Raw genomic sequence first — 18,495 nt, 5'->3', positions numbered from 1 at the left:
CACTTAGTCTGAAGACTGTTCAGTGGCTGATCCAGAGGATAGATGCTTTACTTTTAATAAATCTTCAGAGGGGCTGAAGGGGAGTGTTTTAGATCTGTTCATTTTTTATGTCTCCTCCTACCAATTTGCAATTACCAAAATTCAGTGGGGATATAAGAGCAACTAGAGGAGAAGCTTTGGGAACAATTAGAGGTTGTGGAAGGCACATTGGCTCTTTCCCGTCTCTGCAGGAAGAGGAAAGTGCTGCTGTGGTGCCCACAGACCCCAGTTCTTGCTTTTCACCAGTCCCATAATTTATCTTTTGATATTAAAGCCTCTGCAGTGTGAAACTCCCTAATGAACTGAATGTAAAATCCCTATGAACAGTTAAGTTGAATACATTTAACAAAAAAAAAAAAAATCCCCACTCTTTTAACAAGCTGAAAAATTTCAGAGATGGAGGAAAGATTCTCTGAACTGCAGAGCAAACTTTGCCAGCCATTGCCTGTCTCTGACACACAAATTGGTTCATTAGCTTGTTTTCCGATGTGGTAGGAATCCAAATGATAAATTCCTTTTCCTGATGTCATTGGGTTGACAAGATGCCCTGATGATAGCACAAGCCAAGCATCATTGTAATTAGAATATCTGACTATTTGCGAAGAGAAGCAGAGGGATTGAAAATAATAAGCCAGGCTGATGCAAATAGTCTGCTTCCTGGAGTGCTGCTCTGGTGGTGGTAATGCTGCTACACCATGGTTGCAGCTCAACAGTGCAAAGCCAACTCTGTTTCTTTACCCTTCTGCAATAAATAACAGCTGAAGTATCTCACTGTGGTTCCCCTGGTGTTATCTGGACCAGTGATCTGCACTCCAATCCTCAACTCTGGGAGCCAGCCTTACCCTGCTCTACTGTGAGAACCCCCACTCCTGGGCTGTTCACACACAGCCTCTAACATGCAAGCTGCTCCCAGCTACGTGAGTGAGCACTTTTGGCCAGCCGCTGCTTGGGTTGTGCAACCGAATGACAGTAGCCAATATCTCTGGTCCCAGACACAACCCTAGGAACCTCCGTCTTGCATCATGAGCCTTCCAAAGACACCCAACATGACAAACTTTGCATTGGATACCACACAATCATATTATAAGGATGAACATTGGGGTGCAGGATGTTCCCCCAAGGTACAGAGTGTGTCACTCTCTCTACAGCTTGTATTTTCCATATTAACAAACTCTAGTTCTCTGAATGTGTTATGGTTTCAGTACTATCATTTGCTATAGTGAGCTTGTGCACTAGCTTATTGACGCTTCAGTTACTTGCAGTATGATAATCAGTGTCATGATATTACAGCAAAGGAGACTCATGAAAAGCCATGTGAAACTGGGTTCCATATGTCTTCCATTTTGCAAGCCAGCAGGGCCTACGAGGGCTCTATAGGGGGCATGTTAAACTTGTAGTTGGGAGGGAGTGGGATAGGAGGAGATTTCATGTTGCTCAGCAACCAGGCTGGTGTTCACAGCTTCAAAGGGATTTTAGAGGAAATGGATGGAAGTTGTCAAGTGTATCAAGGAGATTGAGGCCTGGCCTATACTTAGGTCAACATAGCTACTGCGCTCAGGGGAGTGAAAAATCCACACTTCTGAGTGCCATAGCTATGCTGATCTGGCTCTCAATTTAGTTCTCTTCCCTCCCTCCCCCCCCAGCAGCTAGGTGAATAGAAGAATGTTTCTGTCAACCTAGCTACTGTCGCTCAGGGAGGTGGAGTTGCTATAGTGATGATGGAAACCCCTTCCATTGCGGTAGTCTGTGCCTACACTATAGGATTACAGCAGCATATCTACAGCACCATACCTATGTTGATCTCCTTCTGATAGTCCTAGAGAAAGAGGACCCTGATGGAGTGGAGGGAAGGAATAGAAAATTAAATATATCATGACCTAAGTAGCTATCTAGTCTTTTGTTATCAAATTGCACTGATTTATGGCTCTGATGAATAACAAGGAAAACTCCTCGGCCACTCAAATATGGTGCAAATAGCATTTCTTCTATTTGGTAAATCTAGGCTTGTATATGATGCCTAAATTGAGAGAATTCTTGCTACCAACTGGTAAGGAGTAATGCTTCGTTACAATCTAATTTGTCTTAAATATCAGAATAGGTAAGATTTTACTGAAAAGGAAGGATGGTCCAATGCTTATGGTGCTAGCTTGAGACCTGAGAGATCCAGGTTCAGTTCCCTCCAGAGACTGTGTGTGATCTTGGGCAAGTCATCTTAGTTTTTTGTGCTTTCTTTCACTCCTTATCTATACAATGGGGATAATGGTATGTCTCTACGTCAGAGAGGCGCTGTGAGGATGAATACACTAAGACTGAAACACTCAGATACTATGCTAATGGCTACATATACATAAATGCAAGTTAGTCTTTAGTTAAATTATCTACCAAGTGGGATAGTGGTACCAAAGATGCCTTCCAAGTGCTTGACCAGGGTTTGATTCCCACCCAATGCAGCACCAAATTTTGGAAATAAGTGAGGGTAATTAATCATTGGGACAATTTACCAAGGGTTGTGGTGGATTCTCCATCAGTGGCAATTTTTAAATCCAGATCGGATGCTTTTCCAGAAGATCTGCTCTAGTTCAAACAGGAATTATTTTATGGAAGTTGTATGGCCTGTGTTATGCAGGAGGTCAGACTAGATGGCCACAGTGGTCCCTCGTGGCCTTAGAATCTGATTCTAAATGAAGGATCCCAAAGCATTTTAAAAACTATACAGTATTCCTGAAATGCAACCATCTCTGGGGTGGAAAGCAGTCATCTTGCAGACTGCCACTGTATATAGCAATGTCACAAGATTGGTGTGAGGAATGGAACTTTTAGTAAAAGACATTTAGGGCAAATGCCTGTTGTCACCCAAAGTGTCAGGGGATCTCTAAGGTCTACACAGAGCAGAGAGAATCCCTGTAAAGCCTAATCTGAAAGATCCTTCCATAGGAAACTGCATAGAACTTGCATCAATTTACATGACCTGTTTGACCTCTTATGAAAACTGTCTTGTAACAGCCCATGCACTATGTTTTTGTTTCCACACTTAAGTAGACGATAATTTTTCCTCTTATTTCACATACACTCTTGTTTGTTGATATTTTATTTTCTTCATTGTTGTACTGCAGAGTAAGGTATGGTTAATCGATTTTAACCCCTTTGGTGAAGTAACAGACTCTCTGCTGTTTACATGGGAAGAACTGACATCTGGGAAGAACTTGAAAGGTGACCATAGTGAAGGGGAGGCTATGGAACAGGTAAGGAAATATGGTAAAGAATAAGACTGCAGTGTCGGAGAGATGGATTTAGTTAACTCAAAAGGTGGTCTAGCCTCTGATTTATTTATTTTTTTTTTTCTTCAGTGTATTTAGGATGTGATCCAAAGCCTATTAAAGTCAGTGGGCGCACTTCCATTGACTTCCATGGGCTTTATATCCGGCCCATACATAGATCCTACTCTCAAGGAGTTTACTACGTCTCCTCTTTTCTGGACAGTGTTCAAGCTCAACAAATGCTTTTTTTGTCCAGTTTTAAATGCAAAAATGGGGCTTCTGTTCTGCAGCCTTGACCAGATTTATAAGAAATTGTCCTAATATTTACCTTTGTTCCCTTTTCCCCATTACCCCTTGTTATTTGCACATATGGCACCTTAAACAATTTCTTTTTACTCCTTGGTATTTTACCCTTCAAATATTTGTCTTTTTTCTTCATCACTTAACCAACCTCTGCTTCTTTCCCAGTGTGTTTAATTTAATCACCCCAGCTCCATAATCATGTTTCTTTTTTTCTCTAAGCCTCCCACCAACTTCTCGGTCTTTCTTGTATGCAGGAGCTGACCCCTAAGCCTAATATTCCAAGCGCAGTCTCACTGGAACTGTACAGAGAGGCTCTCACCTCCCTGCTCCATGTTGCAATTCCTCTGTAAAACCAAAATTCTGTTAGTAGGAAGAAAACACTTCATTTATTGGTCCTTTGGCGTTCTTCCCGTGTGACTAAAACTTAAGACTCAGTTCATCCAACACCAGTGCAACTCTTGGGGGGAGCATTTAAAATGGCTGTTCTGAAACCATAGATTACTGGTGCTTTGTGAAGCATTTGGCTGGTGATCTGTGGAGAAGTGAGTTGTCACATGGTGCTGGCCTTTTGTCTTTTTCGAGTGATGATCCTTATTGGATTGTATTCCGAGGGCTACGCGTGCGCGCCACGCGCCCAGAGTGGGAGATTTTGAAAGTAGTGTCTGTTGGTCCGACCATGCACCCTGGCTGACCTTGTGCTTCTGTCCAAGACGATAAAGAGCAGGGCGAACCAACCCGCCTCTCCAGTTCCTTCTCATCACCACATGGTCTGGGTCAGAACTGTTAAGTGTCCTCATCTCTGATGCACTTTTAAATAAGATAGTGTACATAGTTTGCCAGTTTTTAGACTAGTTTTGCCAGTTTATTGTAGTTTTATCATAATTTTAGTGCTTAGTTTAGATAGAGTTGGGGGGTTTTGTTTTCTTTGACAACGCCCCCCCCCACCCCTGTACCCGCATGCGGGTACCGAACTTTGCCCAGGACTTCCGGCTTCAAATGCTGCACCTCCCGCCCACGCTTCTTCTTGGTCAGTGACTAACACCAATGCTGCCTGTACTGCTTGGGGGAAGCTGACCGCATCCAGGTACATAATTGGCCTCTCTTTCTCCAGCCACAGCCGAGAAAGCTAGGCTCTCCACTTCCAGAAACACCCCCATGGAGCTCGCCATGAGACCTCACTCAGACCCAGGCTGGCATGGGCGGTGGGTGAACCGCCGGCTGGAGGAAGCTAGCGCCCCGTCCAGACCCACCTCCCTGCCCAAGGACCCAGCCTTTCCCCTACCAGAGCGTCCCCTGGCCCCGCAGCCACCAGTCCTGGCCCTCCTGCCCCAGAGTGCAGGGCGGCTGGCGTGCAACCCTTCCCCAGCCCTCGAGCACAGGGTGGGGGGGTGGCGCACGGCCCCTCCCCGAGCACAGGGTGAGCGGGCGGCGCGCGGTCCCAGCCCTTTCCCCTCCCTCCCAGCGCTGGATGGCCCCAGCCACCCCCAAGTCCCAGCCTCCTTAGACCCAGCACACTGCTTCCCTGAAGAGGAGCAGCCTGCCTGAGCTGGAGCCAAGGGGGAAAGGCAGCAAGCAGGGCTTCAGAGAGGAGCGTGGGCAGGGCCATGTTGGGTTCTTTGGGTAGGCACAGCCTTCCTCAGCCTATGTGACCCGCTGCCCATGCATGCTGGGGAACCCTCCCATACATCGGCCTAAATCACCAAGGAACACAGCTTCCACTGCCATGCCCAAATCCGGTGCTGGTGGAACCACCCCCATGGTCTCCATGGTGGGGCCTAGTCAGGAGGCAAGGAAGCATACCCATAAGCCTAGGACTGTCTTTCTCAAAATCGAAGAAAGTGGATTCTCCTTCCATGAGTTTGAGCCTTGGTGACGGAACATGCACTAAGTCCCATAGGCACAAGAATCCCACAAACAATGGGATCCGGCGGTTCCGAGCACCAGACCATCAGTACCATCATCACCGGCACCCCACAAGACATGGGATCCCCCCATTCTGGGAAAGTCCACGGTGCCGATGCAGATACCCATGAAGGAGAGTATGCCTCTTACACTTGGGAGATCTGGAGCCATAGCTGCGCTCCAGGATGCATTTGCCTTACCAGATGTGGAGTCACCTTGTCCGTCAGTCCCCTCCACCTCCAGAGAGATCATTTCTCCACCACAGGATATACCCCAGATATGGGAGCCCTCACCATCCTCTCCAATGATCTACACCCTTTCACTGGTACCACCATTGGAACCTGAATCCACCTTCTCCTCCTCTAACAAATCAGAACCGGGAGAAGAGCCGACTATGTCTTATCAGCCCCTACACACCTTTATGGAGACAGCCATGTCCCTGGCAACATCTACCACCTCAACCACCTCAGAGCCCTGGGCAACCCATGCCATGGGGACCACCACAACCCCCTTTAGATCTGGCCTGTTGGCCATAGTGAGGATCCTGGTCCTATTGCCCCCCTTCTCAATCAGCCTGGTCTGCAAGGGAATTTTCTTCGGCTTGCCTCCTCCTTCCAGCAGATGCTTGGATCTGTGGTACAGGAAGAACCTCTTAGTCCAGTCCCAGCAGTGCCACCGGAACAGCAAGATTTTCCTCATTATCTCTAGACGGAAGTGGTGACTGCAGCATCCCCATCCCCTCTGAATGACTTTCTGCAACAGTTCCTGAAATTGCCTAGAATCATGGGGGAATTCCAGATTCCCCTGGAAGAAATCCAAGACCCCCAGCATAAGTTTCTGGATATCCTCCCCACCTCAGGACCGGTCAGGATTGCACTACCAATTAATGATGCTATTCTGGAACACTGTTCCCTCTAAGCTATGCGTGTACGCGCGCACACGGATCCTAAACCCCACGCACACGGCAAAACCTCACATGCACAACAATTTGCACAGAAGAAATTTTTTGCGCGCACGGCCTGTCAAAAATTAGAGGGAACATTGTTCTGGAGCTTGCTAGGACGGTGTGGCACATCCCTGCCACATGCACAGCTACCCCCAAAGGGGCCAAAAAATGTTACTATGTTACTGACGAGGAGGGGCCTGAGTTCCTTTTTTCTCACCCTCCACCAAACTTACTAGTTGTCCAGGCTGCAACTGAGTGAGCCAAACAGCACTCTCAATTTACACCAGCTGATAAGTAGGGCAAGTGTTTGGACCTTTTGGGACACAAAGTATTTTCCTTATGTAGCCTACAATCCAGGATCATGAACTATCGGGTATTACTAGCCAAGTATGGCTCCCTGAATTACAGTAAATTCAAGGAATTTACTGATAGCCTACCACAACACAATCGAGCCTGTTTTCAGGTATTTGTTGAGGAGGGAAAGCTGGTATCCAGAACAGCCCTCCAGTCAGCAGTGGATGCAGCAGATACCTCTTCCCGGGTTATGGCAATGGCCATAGTTATGCGTAGAGTCCTGGCTCCTTTCTTCTGGTATTCCCATGGAGGTACAGAACACTACTGAAGACCTCCCTTTCGATGAATCCCATCTTTTTTACCAAAAGACAGATGAATGGCTGCATACCCTCAAGGACTCCAGGGTCACCCTTTGCTCACTAGGCATTTACACTCCTGCCCCAAAGTGCAAATTCCACCACCAACCATCCACCCAACATTATAGGTCTCTTCAATTCTACTCTGAGACCTTATGAGCCTCTAAAGAAAAAGCCAAAAGAGACAGAGACCTCACCTCCCAAGGCCCCCTTCACAGGCTTTAATGTCACAGCTTCAATCTCCAGCCAAGAGTATTTCTGATGCAACCCTGAAAGCCACCAGCCACTATGCCTACCACTTCCTGACCCTCCAACCCCCTTTGGGGGTGGTTTAGCACTCTTTTCCCATGCTTGGAGTGTGATAACAGTGGACAAATGGGTATTGAACATCATCCACCATATCTATGATCAAGTTTATCACTCTACCTCTTCCAAGAGACCCTCCCTGTCCCCTTTCAGGGACCACTCTCACAACAGCATTCTCGCCCAAGAGATGAACTCCTTATTACAGTGGGGAGCAATACAATGTGTTCCCATGGAATATCAGGGAATAGGGTTCTACTCCACTTTCTTCCCTGATACCCAAGAGGAAAAGCAGATGGAGACTGATCCTTGATCTTCATCATCTCAATCGCTTCATCCACAGACTCAAGTTCCGTATGGTCACACTGGCAGCAGTTATTCTGTCCTTAGAGAAAAGCATATGGTTTGCAGCTTCTCAATATGAAGGACACTTATTTCACATTAATATCCATCCAGTCCACAGATGTTTGTTGCGATTCACAGTGGACACCCATCATTTCTAGTACAGGGTGTTCCCTTTCGGGATAGCCACTGCTCCCAGGGTCTTCACCAAGGTCTTTTACGTCGTAACATGGTGTCCTTGTGTTTCCATGTCTTGGCAACTGGCTTCTAGCCGCGCAGTCAAGGCATCAACCTCCATGTTGCTCAACTTTCTCTTGTCACTCAGAGTCAGCATCAAGAAATTGATCTGAGACCCCACATAGTCTTTGGACTTCATAGTGGCTACCATCAGTTCGGTCATGGCATGAGCCTATTTACTAGCAGACAGGCTCCAGGTGTTAAGCGATGACCTAGCTCACATCATGAGCTACCCACATATGTCTGCCAGGATTTGTCTGTCCCTCCTCAGTCACATGGCTTCATGTACATATGTGTCCCCCTTTGCACAACTCCATCGTCAATGCCTTCAGTCATGGCTCCAGTCCCCACCATGGTACTGTCATCCCTTCAATGGCAGTTGAATGCACATCATATGTGCATGGGAGTTCCCTTTCTTCCCTCGTCCCCCGACAAGAAGATTATCACTGATGCATCCTGGGTGGGTTGAGGGGACTCCCAGAGAATCCACGATGCACTTAAACATCCCGGAGCGCCGAGCTGTCAGAAGAACGTGTTTTCATCCACTCCCATCATGTTCTCATCGTGTCAGTACTACCGCTACTGTGTTTTACATCAACAAACATGGAGGAACGAGATTGTCCATGCTATGCGCAGAGGCAGTCAATCTCTGAACTTGGTACATCAACCACCAGATTCTCCTATGTGCAGCCTTTCTTCACTGGACACAGAATGTACTCGTGGACTCATTCATCAGACATTTTGCGATTGACCACAAGTGGGAACTTCACAATTCGGTAATACACTACATCTTTGCTCAGTGAAGGAGCCCAGCCACAGACCTATTTGTCTCTCTGGGGAACAGCAAATGCAGAATGTACTGCTCCAGGGGAGCCCTCAGCCACTGCTCTCAGGACAATGCCCCCTTACTCACTTGGTCAGACTGATTCAACTACGCATTTCTTCCACTACCACTCCTCCCTCGAGTACTGCACACATTCAACAAGACAGAGCAACAGTAATTCTGATTGCCTCCTATTGGTTCAGACAATTCAGGTTCCCCAATCTTCTCTGCATGTCATTCCACCCACCAATTCCCATCCCCAGCCATCCAGATCTGTTGTCCCAATGCAAAGGCGAGATCAGACATCCCAATCCACATGCGTTACACCTCTGACCATGGTATTTGGATGGGCATCTGCCTTAAAGCAAACATGCTCTTTGGTGGTACAGAAAATCCTTTCTAGCATCAGGAAAAACTCCACCAGACGACGTTACCAGGCCAAGTGGGAACATTTTTCATCATGGGCTCAATGAAAAAGGGTTTCATCAGAATCAGCGGGGATCCCCCTCATACTGGACTACGTTCTGCCATTGAAGTCATCAGGTCTCACCGTCAAGTCTCTGAAAGTATATCTGGCAGCAGTTAGTGCATTCCACCCTCCAGTGGAGGGTTCCTCTATCTTCACACACCCACTAACCACCAGGTTCTGGAAAGGGGTCATCAGAACCTTCCCACCTGTCCAATATATAGCACCTCAATGGAACCTGAATCTTGTTCTCTCTGTGCTAATGAAGCCCCCCTTTGAACTCTTAGCATCGTGCTCTGGCCCTCCTTTCCATGAAAGTCGCCTTCCTTGTTACTATCACCTCGGCGAGAAGAGTTGGTGAACTGGAGCCATGATGGCAGACCCACCTTTCAGTTTTCCACAGAGATAAGGTCTTCCTATGACTACACCCTGAGCTCTTGCCAAAAGAGGTTTCTCAATTTCACATCAATCAAGCCATTCATCAATCTATTTTCTTCCCCAAACCATATGCATCTGCAGAGAAGTGTTGACTCCACTCCCTCAAGGTTTGCTGAGCTTTGGTGTTCTACCTCAGAGAACAAAACCATTCAGGAAGTCCCCTAGACTGTTTGTTGTGATAGCAGAGACACTCAAGGGGCAGGACATCTCCACCCGTTAAATCTCCAAGTGGATTTCAGGGTGTATTAAATTCTACTACAAACTATAAAGTCTACCTCCCCCTCGTGCCACTCATTGAGATATGTAAAGCAGCCACCTGGATTTCCATACACACCTTCACTGCACACTAGGCAGGACTTGGCAGCACTACTGCACTACTATTCCATCCTCATCCTCTCACCCTCCTCCAAATTAGGTATTGCTTGTTAATCACCCTCAGTGGAATACAATAGGGACCATTACTCGAAGATGAGGTTACGTACCTGTAACTGGAGGTTTTTCGAGATAAGTAGTCCCTATCTGTATTCCGCTTCCCACCCTCCTTCCCCTCTGTTACAGATCTGCCAGATTCACAGTAGAGAAGGAACTGGAGATGCGGTTGGTGCACCACGCCCGTTATCGCCTTGGATGGAAGCACCAGGTGAGCCAGGGCGCATGTGTGGACAAACGGACCCTACTTTCAAAATCACCACCTCCGGGTGCATGGTGTGCATGCGTAATCTTCAGTGAAACACAGATAGGGACCACACATCTTGAACCTCCAGTTACAGATAAGTAAACTCCTCTTTCTAGCTGCTAAACATTAGAAAAAGTCAGAACACATTATGCTTTCCTTAGCTTACCCTTATATGGAAGCAATTGCTCTAGTTGCTACCAAGATGTTATGAAACTGCAAATGAAGTGGGGAGAGATGGACTGTGTGATGGTTAATGTGGTGGAAGGTGCTCCACAAGACATTAAGATGTGGCCTGCGTGATATGAAAAGATTTGAGAGCGGTTCTGTTAAAGGATAGGACTTCTTTTTTTATTATCTAAATAATTCAGAGTGCATTTTGTCCAAGGAGATGTGGTTTGACTGTTAGTCTATTTTGAAGGGTTTCACTTATCTTGCATGTGTGCACACCAAATGCTTTGTGCAGCTTCCTAGTGTAAACTGAAATGAGAAGTAGAATGGCTTATCTTGTTAAAATTCTAGCTCAACAACTAGGTCTACTGATTCTGGGTAAATTGCTAGATCTCTCTGCTCCATGTGTAAAATGAGGAAACTTACCTACCTCTCATGCCGCTCTTAGAGCACTTTGAAGATTGACCATGCTATAAAGCAGGGGTTCTCAACCTTTTTCTTTCTGAGGCCCCCGCAACGTCCTATTAAAAACTCCATGGCCTCCTTGTGCCCCAGCAACTGTTTCTCTGCATATAAAAGCAAGGACCAGCGTTAGGGGGTAGCAAGCAGGGCAACTGCCCGGAGCCCCACGCCACCGGGAGCCCCATGAAGCTAAGTTGCTCAGGCTTCAGCTTCAGCCCCAGTGGAGGGGCTCGGCCTTCTGGACTTCAACCCCATGCGGTGGGGCTTCAGCTTTTTGCGCTGGGCCCCAACAAGTCTAATGCCGGCCCTGCTTGGCAGACCCCCTGAAACCTGCTTGTGGCCCCCCAGGGGGCCCTGGACCCATGGTTGAGAACCATTGCTATCACTGTTAAACTAAAAGGGAGATGGGGCTACCCAGAACTTATGGCTAGCAATGGAAGCTTTAAAAAAATCTTTGGGTTTCAACAAATATTTGCTGCATAAGTCTTGACCTTAACGTTGGCAGAATTTTACTTGTAAATATGGATTTAAATCAGAAGCCCTTACTAAAGGGGAATTTAATGCTCTTGATGCTAGAAATTATGTACTTGTGTTCAGACAGGCTTTTTAGCTGAGGGCTCAACAGCCTTATCTAAAGTTCACTATCAGAGGGGGAGTCCAATCATTATGGCACTGTTACTTCTTATTTACTTAATCAATACTGTATCAATAGTATTAATGTAGTGAACCTCCTATTGGAGGTTTGAGGTGTGGGGAGATCTGAATATTTAACAGCATTTTAATTTCTGCCCATAAGTGGTCAGAAGATTTTATTTATTTATTTATTCATTCATTTATTTTATATATATATATATATATACACACACATACAGGGGGAGGGGGAAGGAACCTAGTATCTGTGAATGCTCCTGTCATGGGGTGATCCCCACCTGGAATGCCCTCCTGTAGCAGGCCATGACACAATAGTTGCACCTGCCTCAGTTTCCCTATCAGAGTCCCCAATAGCTCCACTGGAAGCTTTCTTGCCCTAGTGTAGCCCTCCAGGGGGCCCGTTTATTATAAAAACATAGTGCAAAATAGTCCTTTACAAAAGTCCCTAAACATAGTCCATTTCTCTAGCATAGTCCAAACAGTAGAGACAACACACCAAGTCTAGCCTCAGTGTTTCTCACTCCCAGACTTTAGCCCTCCCTGGTCCTCTGGCTTCAGCTCTCTGGCTCAGAGAGCCAGCAGGTGTCTCCCTCTACTGCTCTGTGTTCTACCCTCTCCAGCATTCTCAGGCTCAGGAATGTCGGCAGGCTAGCCTTCCGCTGGCTTCTGTGATAATTCTTCCCTCTTTTCATGGAGGACCTGCAGAGAGCTTTCTGCTCTCTGGGCTTTTCCCCAGAGACCTCTTCCAGTCGCCAGCTCCCAGGCAGCTCTCACCTGCCCTTTTCCACCACTGGCCCAGGCAGTTCTCATCCTCCCATTTCGCTGACTGACTCACGCTGTTGTCAGGCTCCCAGGCGGCTCTGACTCACCAGGTCTCTCTCCCCTCTAGGGCTCAGGTGACCCTCTTTTAAGATGAATCAGGAGGCAGCTTCATTTTAAAGGGCCAGTGTCACTCTGTGATAAGTCCATTTTTAGTATACTGAATAAACTCAATACCAGAGCAATTGAAACTGTGTTATCAGTAGTTGAAAAAAATTAATGTGTTTAATTGCATTTAGACACTTGAAGGGTTTTTTTTTAACCTGTCTTTCTCTAAGGACTATCCAGCATTCCGCTGTACAAACAGCAAAGTGACCGTCCAGCCTAGCCCTTACCTGAGCTACCGACTGCCCAAGGACTTTGTAGACCTTTCTACTGGAGAAGATGTTCACAAACTAGTTGATTTTCTCAAACTGGTAAGCAAACCACAATGGAGGGATTTCTGACCACAGAGTCTATAAACCAGGAGCACTAAAGCACATGGAATTATGGTATTCTGATATAAAAGGATTACAATATTCGGCTTGTAAAATAAAGATTTTTTTTTTTGAGAGAGAGAGAGAGAGCGCGCGCGGGGTGTGTGTGTGTGTGTGTATTGTTGGACTGATTTATTGTTTTTACTTGTAATAACCAAGAACAAACTGTCACTTTATTATTACCTTATCTTAGGCAAAGCTACTGCATAATATAGAATATGAAAATGTGACTAGAACACACGCTCCCTTTTTTGTTTAAAGATAAATATAGGCTAAGTGGGAATGTGCTGTTTGAATGGCTGAAAGTTTAAAAAAAAAAATTAGTTTTTTAATACCAAAATAATTTTGTAATGTCACAAGAAGTTTTAAACACTTTAAGCAGTTTTTTCTTCAAACAAACTTAATTTCTCAGTTCTTTTTTCAACAAATATACATGACTTGTTCATAGGCTGAAATGATCTTTTTGCCTCCTTTCAACCTCTTTAGGCAGTTTGAAAGATTTTAACCAAGAGTAGTATTCTGTATAACAGCAGTCTCTCAGGTGGTCAAGCCCCCAACCACTCACAACTTTGTAGGGCAACACAAATAAATCAAATTCCACTCAAAAGCTGCAAGCTACAGAACAGTGTAATGTGCTGTGAGAGATGCACTTTTTACATGTTACTTGTCTTAGACTGTAAGTCCTCCTTCAGGGCAAAGATTGTCTCTATTCTCTGGACGATTATATATAATAAAAACAGATTGGTGCTTTTTCCAATCTAGATTGCAATGTTCCCCACTTCCATTGGAAGACTACTCCACAGTCTAATACAGGGGTCTCAAACTTGAATCACCAGGAGGGCCACATGGGAACTCATACGTTGGCCCGAGGGCCACATCACTCCCACCCCTGCCGCTGACCACAGGGTGCAGCAGGGGGCTCAGGGCAGGTGGTTGGGGTGCAGGAGGGAGTGCTTCCCTGTTCCCGGCCAATGGGAGCTTCAGGGGAGGTAACCACAGGCAAGAACAGCTCATGGAGTTCTCTGCTCCCCCGCCCCCCAGGGCCGCAGGGAAGCGGTGCCTGCCGCTTCCCGGAGCAGCGCGGGGCCCTCAGCACCATGGGGTTGGCAAATCCGCAGGCCAGATCCAAAGCCCTGAGGGGGCGGGGCCGTAGTTTGCCCACCCCTGGCCTGGAGGTAGGCTGGGAACGTGGCACGCTGGGGAGGGGATGGAGGGCGGGGCCGCGGGGAGCTTGGCGGGCTGCAGGGAAGAACCCCACGGGCCGCATGTGGGCCACGTGTTTGAGACCCCTGGTCTAATAGTACTTGCTATCAGAAATCTTTTTACATCTGTTGTAACTTCCCCCTTTTCAATTTCATCCCATTACTTCTAATTACACTCCTTTTGTACCAGCACAAATCTCTTCCTTACCAATAGTGAAGGATCTAACTCTCTATCTTCGATATTTTGAGGGCAGGCAAAGCCCAAGGATTTGTTTGGCATCAGCCAACTATAAGACTCCAAGTATCCTCAATATTAGCCGTCAACATTTATCCTTAAAATACATTTTTGATGGAAAATTCCTGACTAGCTCTGCTCAGTGGTCAAATTGTACTCTGGTCCTCAGGTGGGCAGCCCAAAATATCAGGGATTGAATGAATCTCTGGTCTGACCTTCTAATAAAGATTAATTACTCATTGGCCCTCAGGCACAGTGTTAGGGCTAAATAGGCCCTCGGGTTGGTGTAGACCGAAGTCTCAATTAACAAAAACTTCGCTAAAAATTTAGCTGTTTTGGTGAATCCTCTCTATAGAGAAATATACTCAAGGAGCCATGAGTTGAATGGTACTTTATAGTGAGGTTTTGAAGAGCACGATCTTATGCTCAAGCCAAAACTAATTATTAGTACTTCAAGTCACCTCTCCAGCTATGCATCTTTGCAGGTCCTGATTGTATAGGAGTGTAAAATGGAATAAATTCAGTTCTCAGAAACATTCAAAGGAGGGTGGCAGTGTTAGGTGCTGTGGTAATGACCTAACAATGACTCTTTTGCCTTAAAAAGTCTGCTAGTAATATGTATTGTGAAGTTCAGCTATGAGCTAGAACAGTGGTTCCCAAACAGGGGTTCGCAAAATGTTACAGGGGATTCTGAGGAAAAAATTCCCTAATGGCGGACAGAGCTGTCCCTAGGGACCCCGGGCAGCACTTGACTTCCAAGAGCTAAACAGATCAAAGGAAGCATATCTATCATACTGAGCAGATTTAAACTTCAAGACTCCTCATAAGAAATGGAAAGGGAGGTGGATATTTTTTGCTGTTTTTAAAATTAAGTAGGCAGCTAGTGTTGTTTTTAAAATTACTATGAAGAACAAGTTTAAGCTTTGTTGTAATGTGCATTGTTTGCCTGGAGTGCTCAAGACCTGAATGCTTGTGTAGGAGGAACTCTTTGAGCTGGCTTCTTAAATACCTTCCTGCTGTTTCACATCTGATATTCCTTGATGAAATATAGGAGCCTTGTCTTATAACAGGCTTATTCAAAGTGATATGAGCTACGAAAGTGAGATCTTAGAAGAGTGTTGCCATTTTCATAATGTAATAAAAATACTGTAATGATAAATAATTAATAATAAATAGTGTGTAATAAGCATGTCATAAAACAAATTTTATATTTCCAAGATCACTGCTTTTATATTTATACTCAGGTAAAGGAGAAAATCTCTGGAGATATTCATTTTTAGGAGGGGGTTTGCGAGACTTGACATTTTAGTGAAAGGGGTTCACAGCTTGTTAAAGTATGGGAACCACTGAGCTAGAAGGATCAGAATTTGCATTTAGAATTCGTGATATTGAGGCTTATCTGAAGCTTGCTGCCCTAGCCTATGATGCAGGCATTTTCAGCTGCTAGCTGAGAAGCTAGATGGAGGGACTGCAGAACCCACTGCAGTCACATCACTAGGTGCCCTAAAAAGAGTTAAGAGGAAAATAGATTGTGTTGTCCCAGGGCCAGAAGAAAACTTTTAGAATATGTATTACTGAATGGGGAGGGGTTGCATTATGAAAAATTTGCAAGTGCAGCCTTCCCCAAAGCCTAAGCAACAAGCCAAGCCCATTAATCCGATTAATGTACTATCTTCAGCAAGCTAACATTCAGTATCTCGTTCAGGCAGTGGCTGATGGGAACACTATCTAATCCGTATAGTTTTTGTGGTCACCTATTGCTGAGATCTGTGTATTCCTCATATGAAAGTTTTGCACTGAAGTGCCTAGATACCATAGTGATGAGCCTTTTGAAAACCTAGACTCTTAGTGGTAGGTCATCTGCTTTGCAGTGTGGTACAACCAGCAGCTTGTCACACCTAGAGACTTTCCAGTTTCAGGATGCAATGCAAGAGGCACCTGTGTGGTCAGATTTTTCTTTGATGGTGAATGTTGGTATTACCCTGGCTGTAATTCTTGGATTTCCAGAGTTCTTGTTTTGGGGAGCATTTTTATTGGTTGACATTGGGATGTGACAGATTCTGTTCCCTATTGTAAATAAAAACCTGTGTTGGTTTCCAGTAGGGAACAGAATCTGCTGCATCCCAATGTCAATCTCTGGAAAATGTATATAATGTTAGATTGGTGCCTTATTTAAGATAAGTTTATCTAACACTGATATTAATTTTCCTGTTTCCTTGACAGAAAAGAAATCAGCAAGATGATGACTGAGGAACCACGAAGTGTAAGATGAAATTTAAAACAAGAAATTTGGCTAATTAAGGCCACATAATAGAGTAGCTATTCAACAGCCATCAATTTAAAGAATTACTTGTTTTTTATATTCATCTGAAACAACTGAAGAGATGCTGATCTAATGTGTGTATTAGTTTAATAAATACAAATTTTAGGAAACCATTTTGGTATGGTGACATGGTACATCGGCCTGTGTTGTATGATACAACATCCTTAGATTCCAAGTTAGACGCTTGTACAAATGCCACAATGCAAACAAGTCAAGCTCTGCGTGCATCTAAGTAATCAAATCCCCAGTCTTGAAGATTGTGCGCACCCAAGTCATTGAGCTTTACTGAAATTGTAAGACTTTCACTCACATGTCAGTACATCCTACAGATTTAACTCTTGTGCAGTCAAAATGTCAATGCTTAGACACAGACTATTTTAAAGCAGCCTGGTTGTAGGGAAACAAAAAAAAATCCTTTAACTTTGTAAATTTAATTTAAGTTTTGAGAACACTTTTTTGTTATTTTTATAGAAGAGAAGGTTGAAAAAAATTAATTTTTTCTCAGTAAAGACCACCAATAGTGTATTTCACGTTAAAGAAAAAATAGATTTAATCCATTAATATTCGCTAAACAATTTACCAACAAATGTGGATGTCATTCATTTTTTTCTAAATCCTGAAAGCACTGTGAAATGAAGTAGTGTTTTTCAGAGTGCAGATGTAGTTGGGAAATTTGCAGAAATGGGGCACTTCAGAAACCAATTTAATATTTGAAACTGAGTTTTATTCGTTTAGTATAAATTTCAAGCAATCAGCTGTGGCTTCATACAGTGAAGTAAGCCTGTGTTTAAACTCAGTTCTGCTCTTATTGCATCCAGTGGCCAAAATCTCTGGCTTTGATGGGAAAAGGATTGGCCCTGTAATTTATGATGGATTTTGGATTCATTTGGTGCTTCAGCCCCCTCTAGTGATAGGAGACAGCTTCATGCAGTGACTACGGAGCTGGGAAACCTGGGTTCTCTGGCAAGTTGGTAACAAACCTAGGAAAAGTGTCAAATAATTTGGGTAACTCCATTTTTGGGTGTCCAGCTTGATAGGTGGGGCCTTATTTTCAGGAGAGCACAGCATACTCATCTGCAGTTGAAGTGCAAACGAGCTGCAGTTGCTCCTTGGCTCTGAAAATCTGATCCTAATTTGTCTCAAACTGGCCATCCAAAAATCAACAGCTATTTTAAGGAATTTAGTCCTTTGCCTCGCTGTTCCTCAGTTTTTCTATAAAAAGGTAGATAATACTTAGAAAATTGGTCACTGCTTATCCCTCTGTGGTTTTAATTTTGAATGATCATTACTTGTGGCATAGGGCTGTACTATACATCCTGATCTACCATATATGCTCTTCAAACATACATCTGGAAGATTGCTGTCTTTGATATGGAGGAAGTAACAGACAATGGCTCTTGCAGTCTGAAATTACAAAATGTGTTTCTTTCTGAAGCTTGAGGTGCATATTAAAGAGTTGCCATTTAAGCATGAGGTATCAAATGTTGCTAATTCAGGTAGGAATCACTTAAAAAACAACAACAAAGGAAGTGTTCAGAAAATTCATATATTTTAAGGTGGTGGGGCTGGGGGGCTATTACGATCATCCAGTCAGACCACCTGAATAACACAAACCATAGAATTTCACCTAAGAATTCCTGCATTAAGTCCATAACTTCTGGTTGTGTTTGAGCACGCCTGTAAGAAGACACCCAACCTTCATTTGAAGACTTCAAGTACTTCTCAGGTAGAGAATCCACCCTCACTGTTTGTCTTCAGCTTCCAGCCATTGGATCTT

The 18,495-nt window shown here is 44.8% G+C and overlaps 1 protein-coding gene across 2 annotated transcripts in view; it reads left to right on the top strand.

The window, feature by feature from the left end:
* Positions 1 to 16,831, top strand: part of CDC123 (cell division cycle 123) — a 77,454-nt gene extending 60,623 nt beyond the window's left edge. Inside the window, exons 11-13 of one of the 2 annotated variants that reach the window (XM_037889307.2) lie at positions 3,153 to 3,281; positions 12,761 to 12,898; positions 16,619 to 16,831. In XM_037889307.2, coding sequence (XP_037745235.1) covers positions 3,153 to 3,281; positions 12,761 to 12,898; positions 16,619 to 16,645 — 294 coding nt within the window. In that variant the 3' untranslated portion in view covers positions 16,646 to 16,831. The remainder of the gene's footprint in view (positions 1 to 3,152; positions 3,282 to 12,760; positions 12,899 to 16,618) is intronic. The other variant, XM_037889308.2, reaches the window with a different exon arrangement.
* Positions 16,832 to 18,495: the final 1,664 nt, after the last annotated feature.

Source organism: Chelonia mydas, chromosome 1, assembly GCF_015237465.2.
Source record: "Chelonia mydas isolate rCheMyd1 chromosome 1, rCheMyd1.pri.v2, whole genome shotgun sequence".
In the NCBI taxonomy this organism is placed as follows: Eukaryota; Metazoa; Chordata; order Testudines; family Cheloniidae; genus Chelonia; species Chelonia mydas.
The sequence above is the reverse complement of the archived record's forward strand: the minus strand, read 5'-3'. Positions and strand labels throughout refer to the sequence as shown.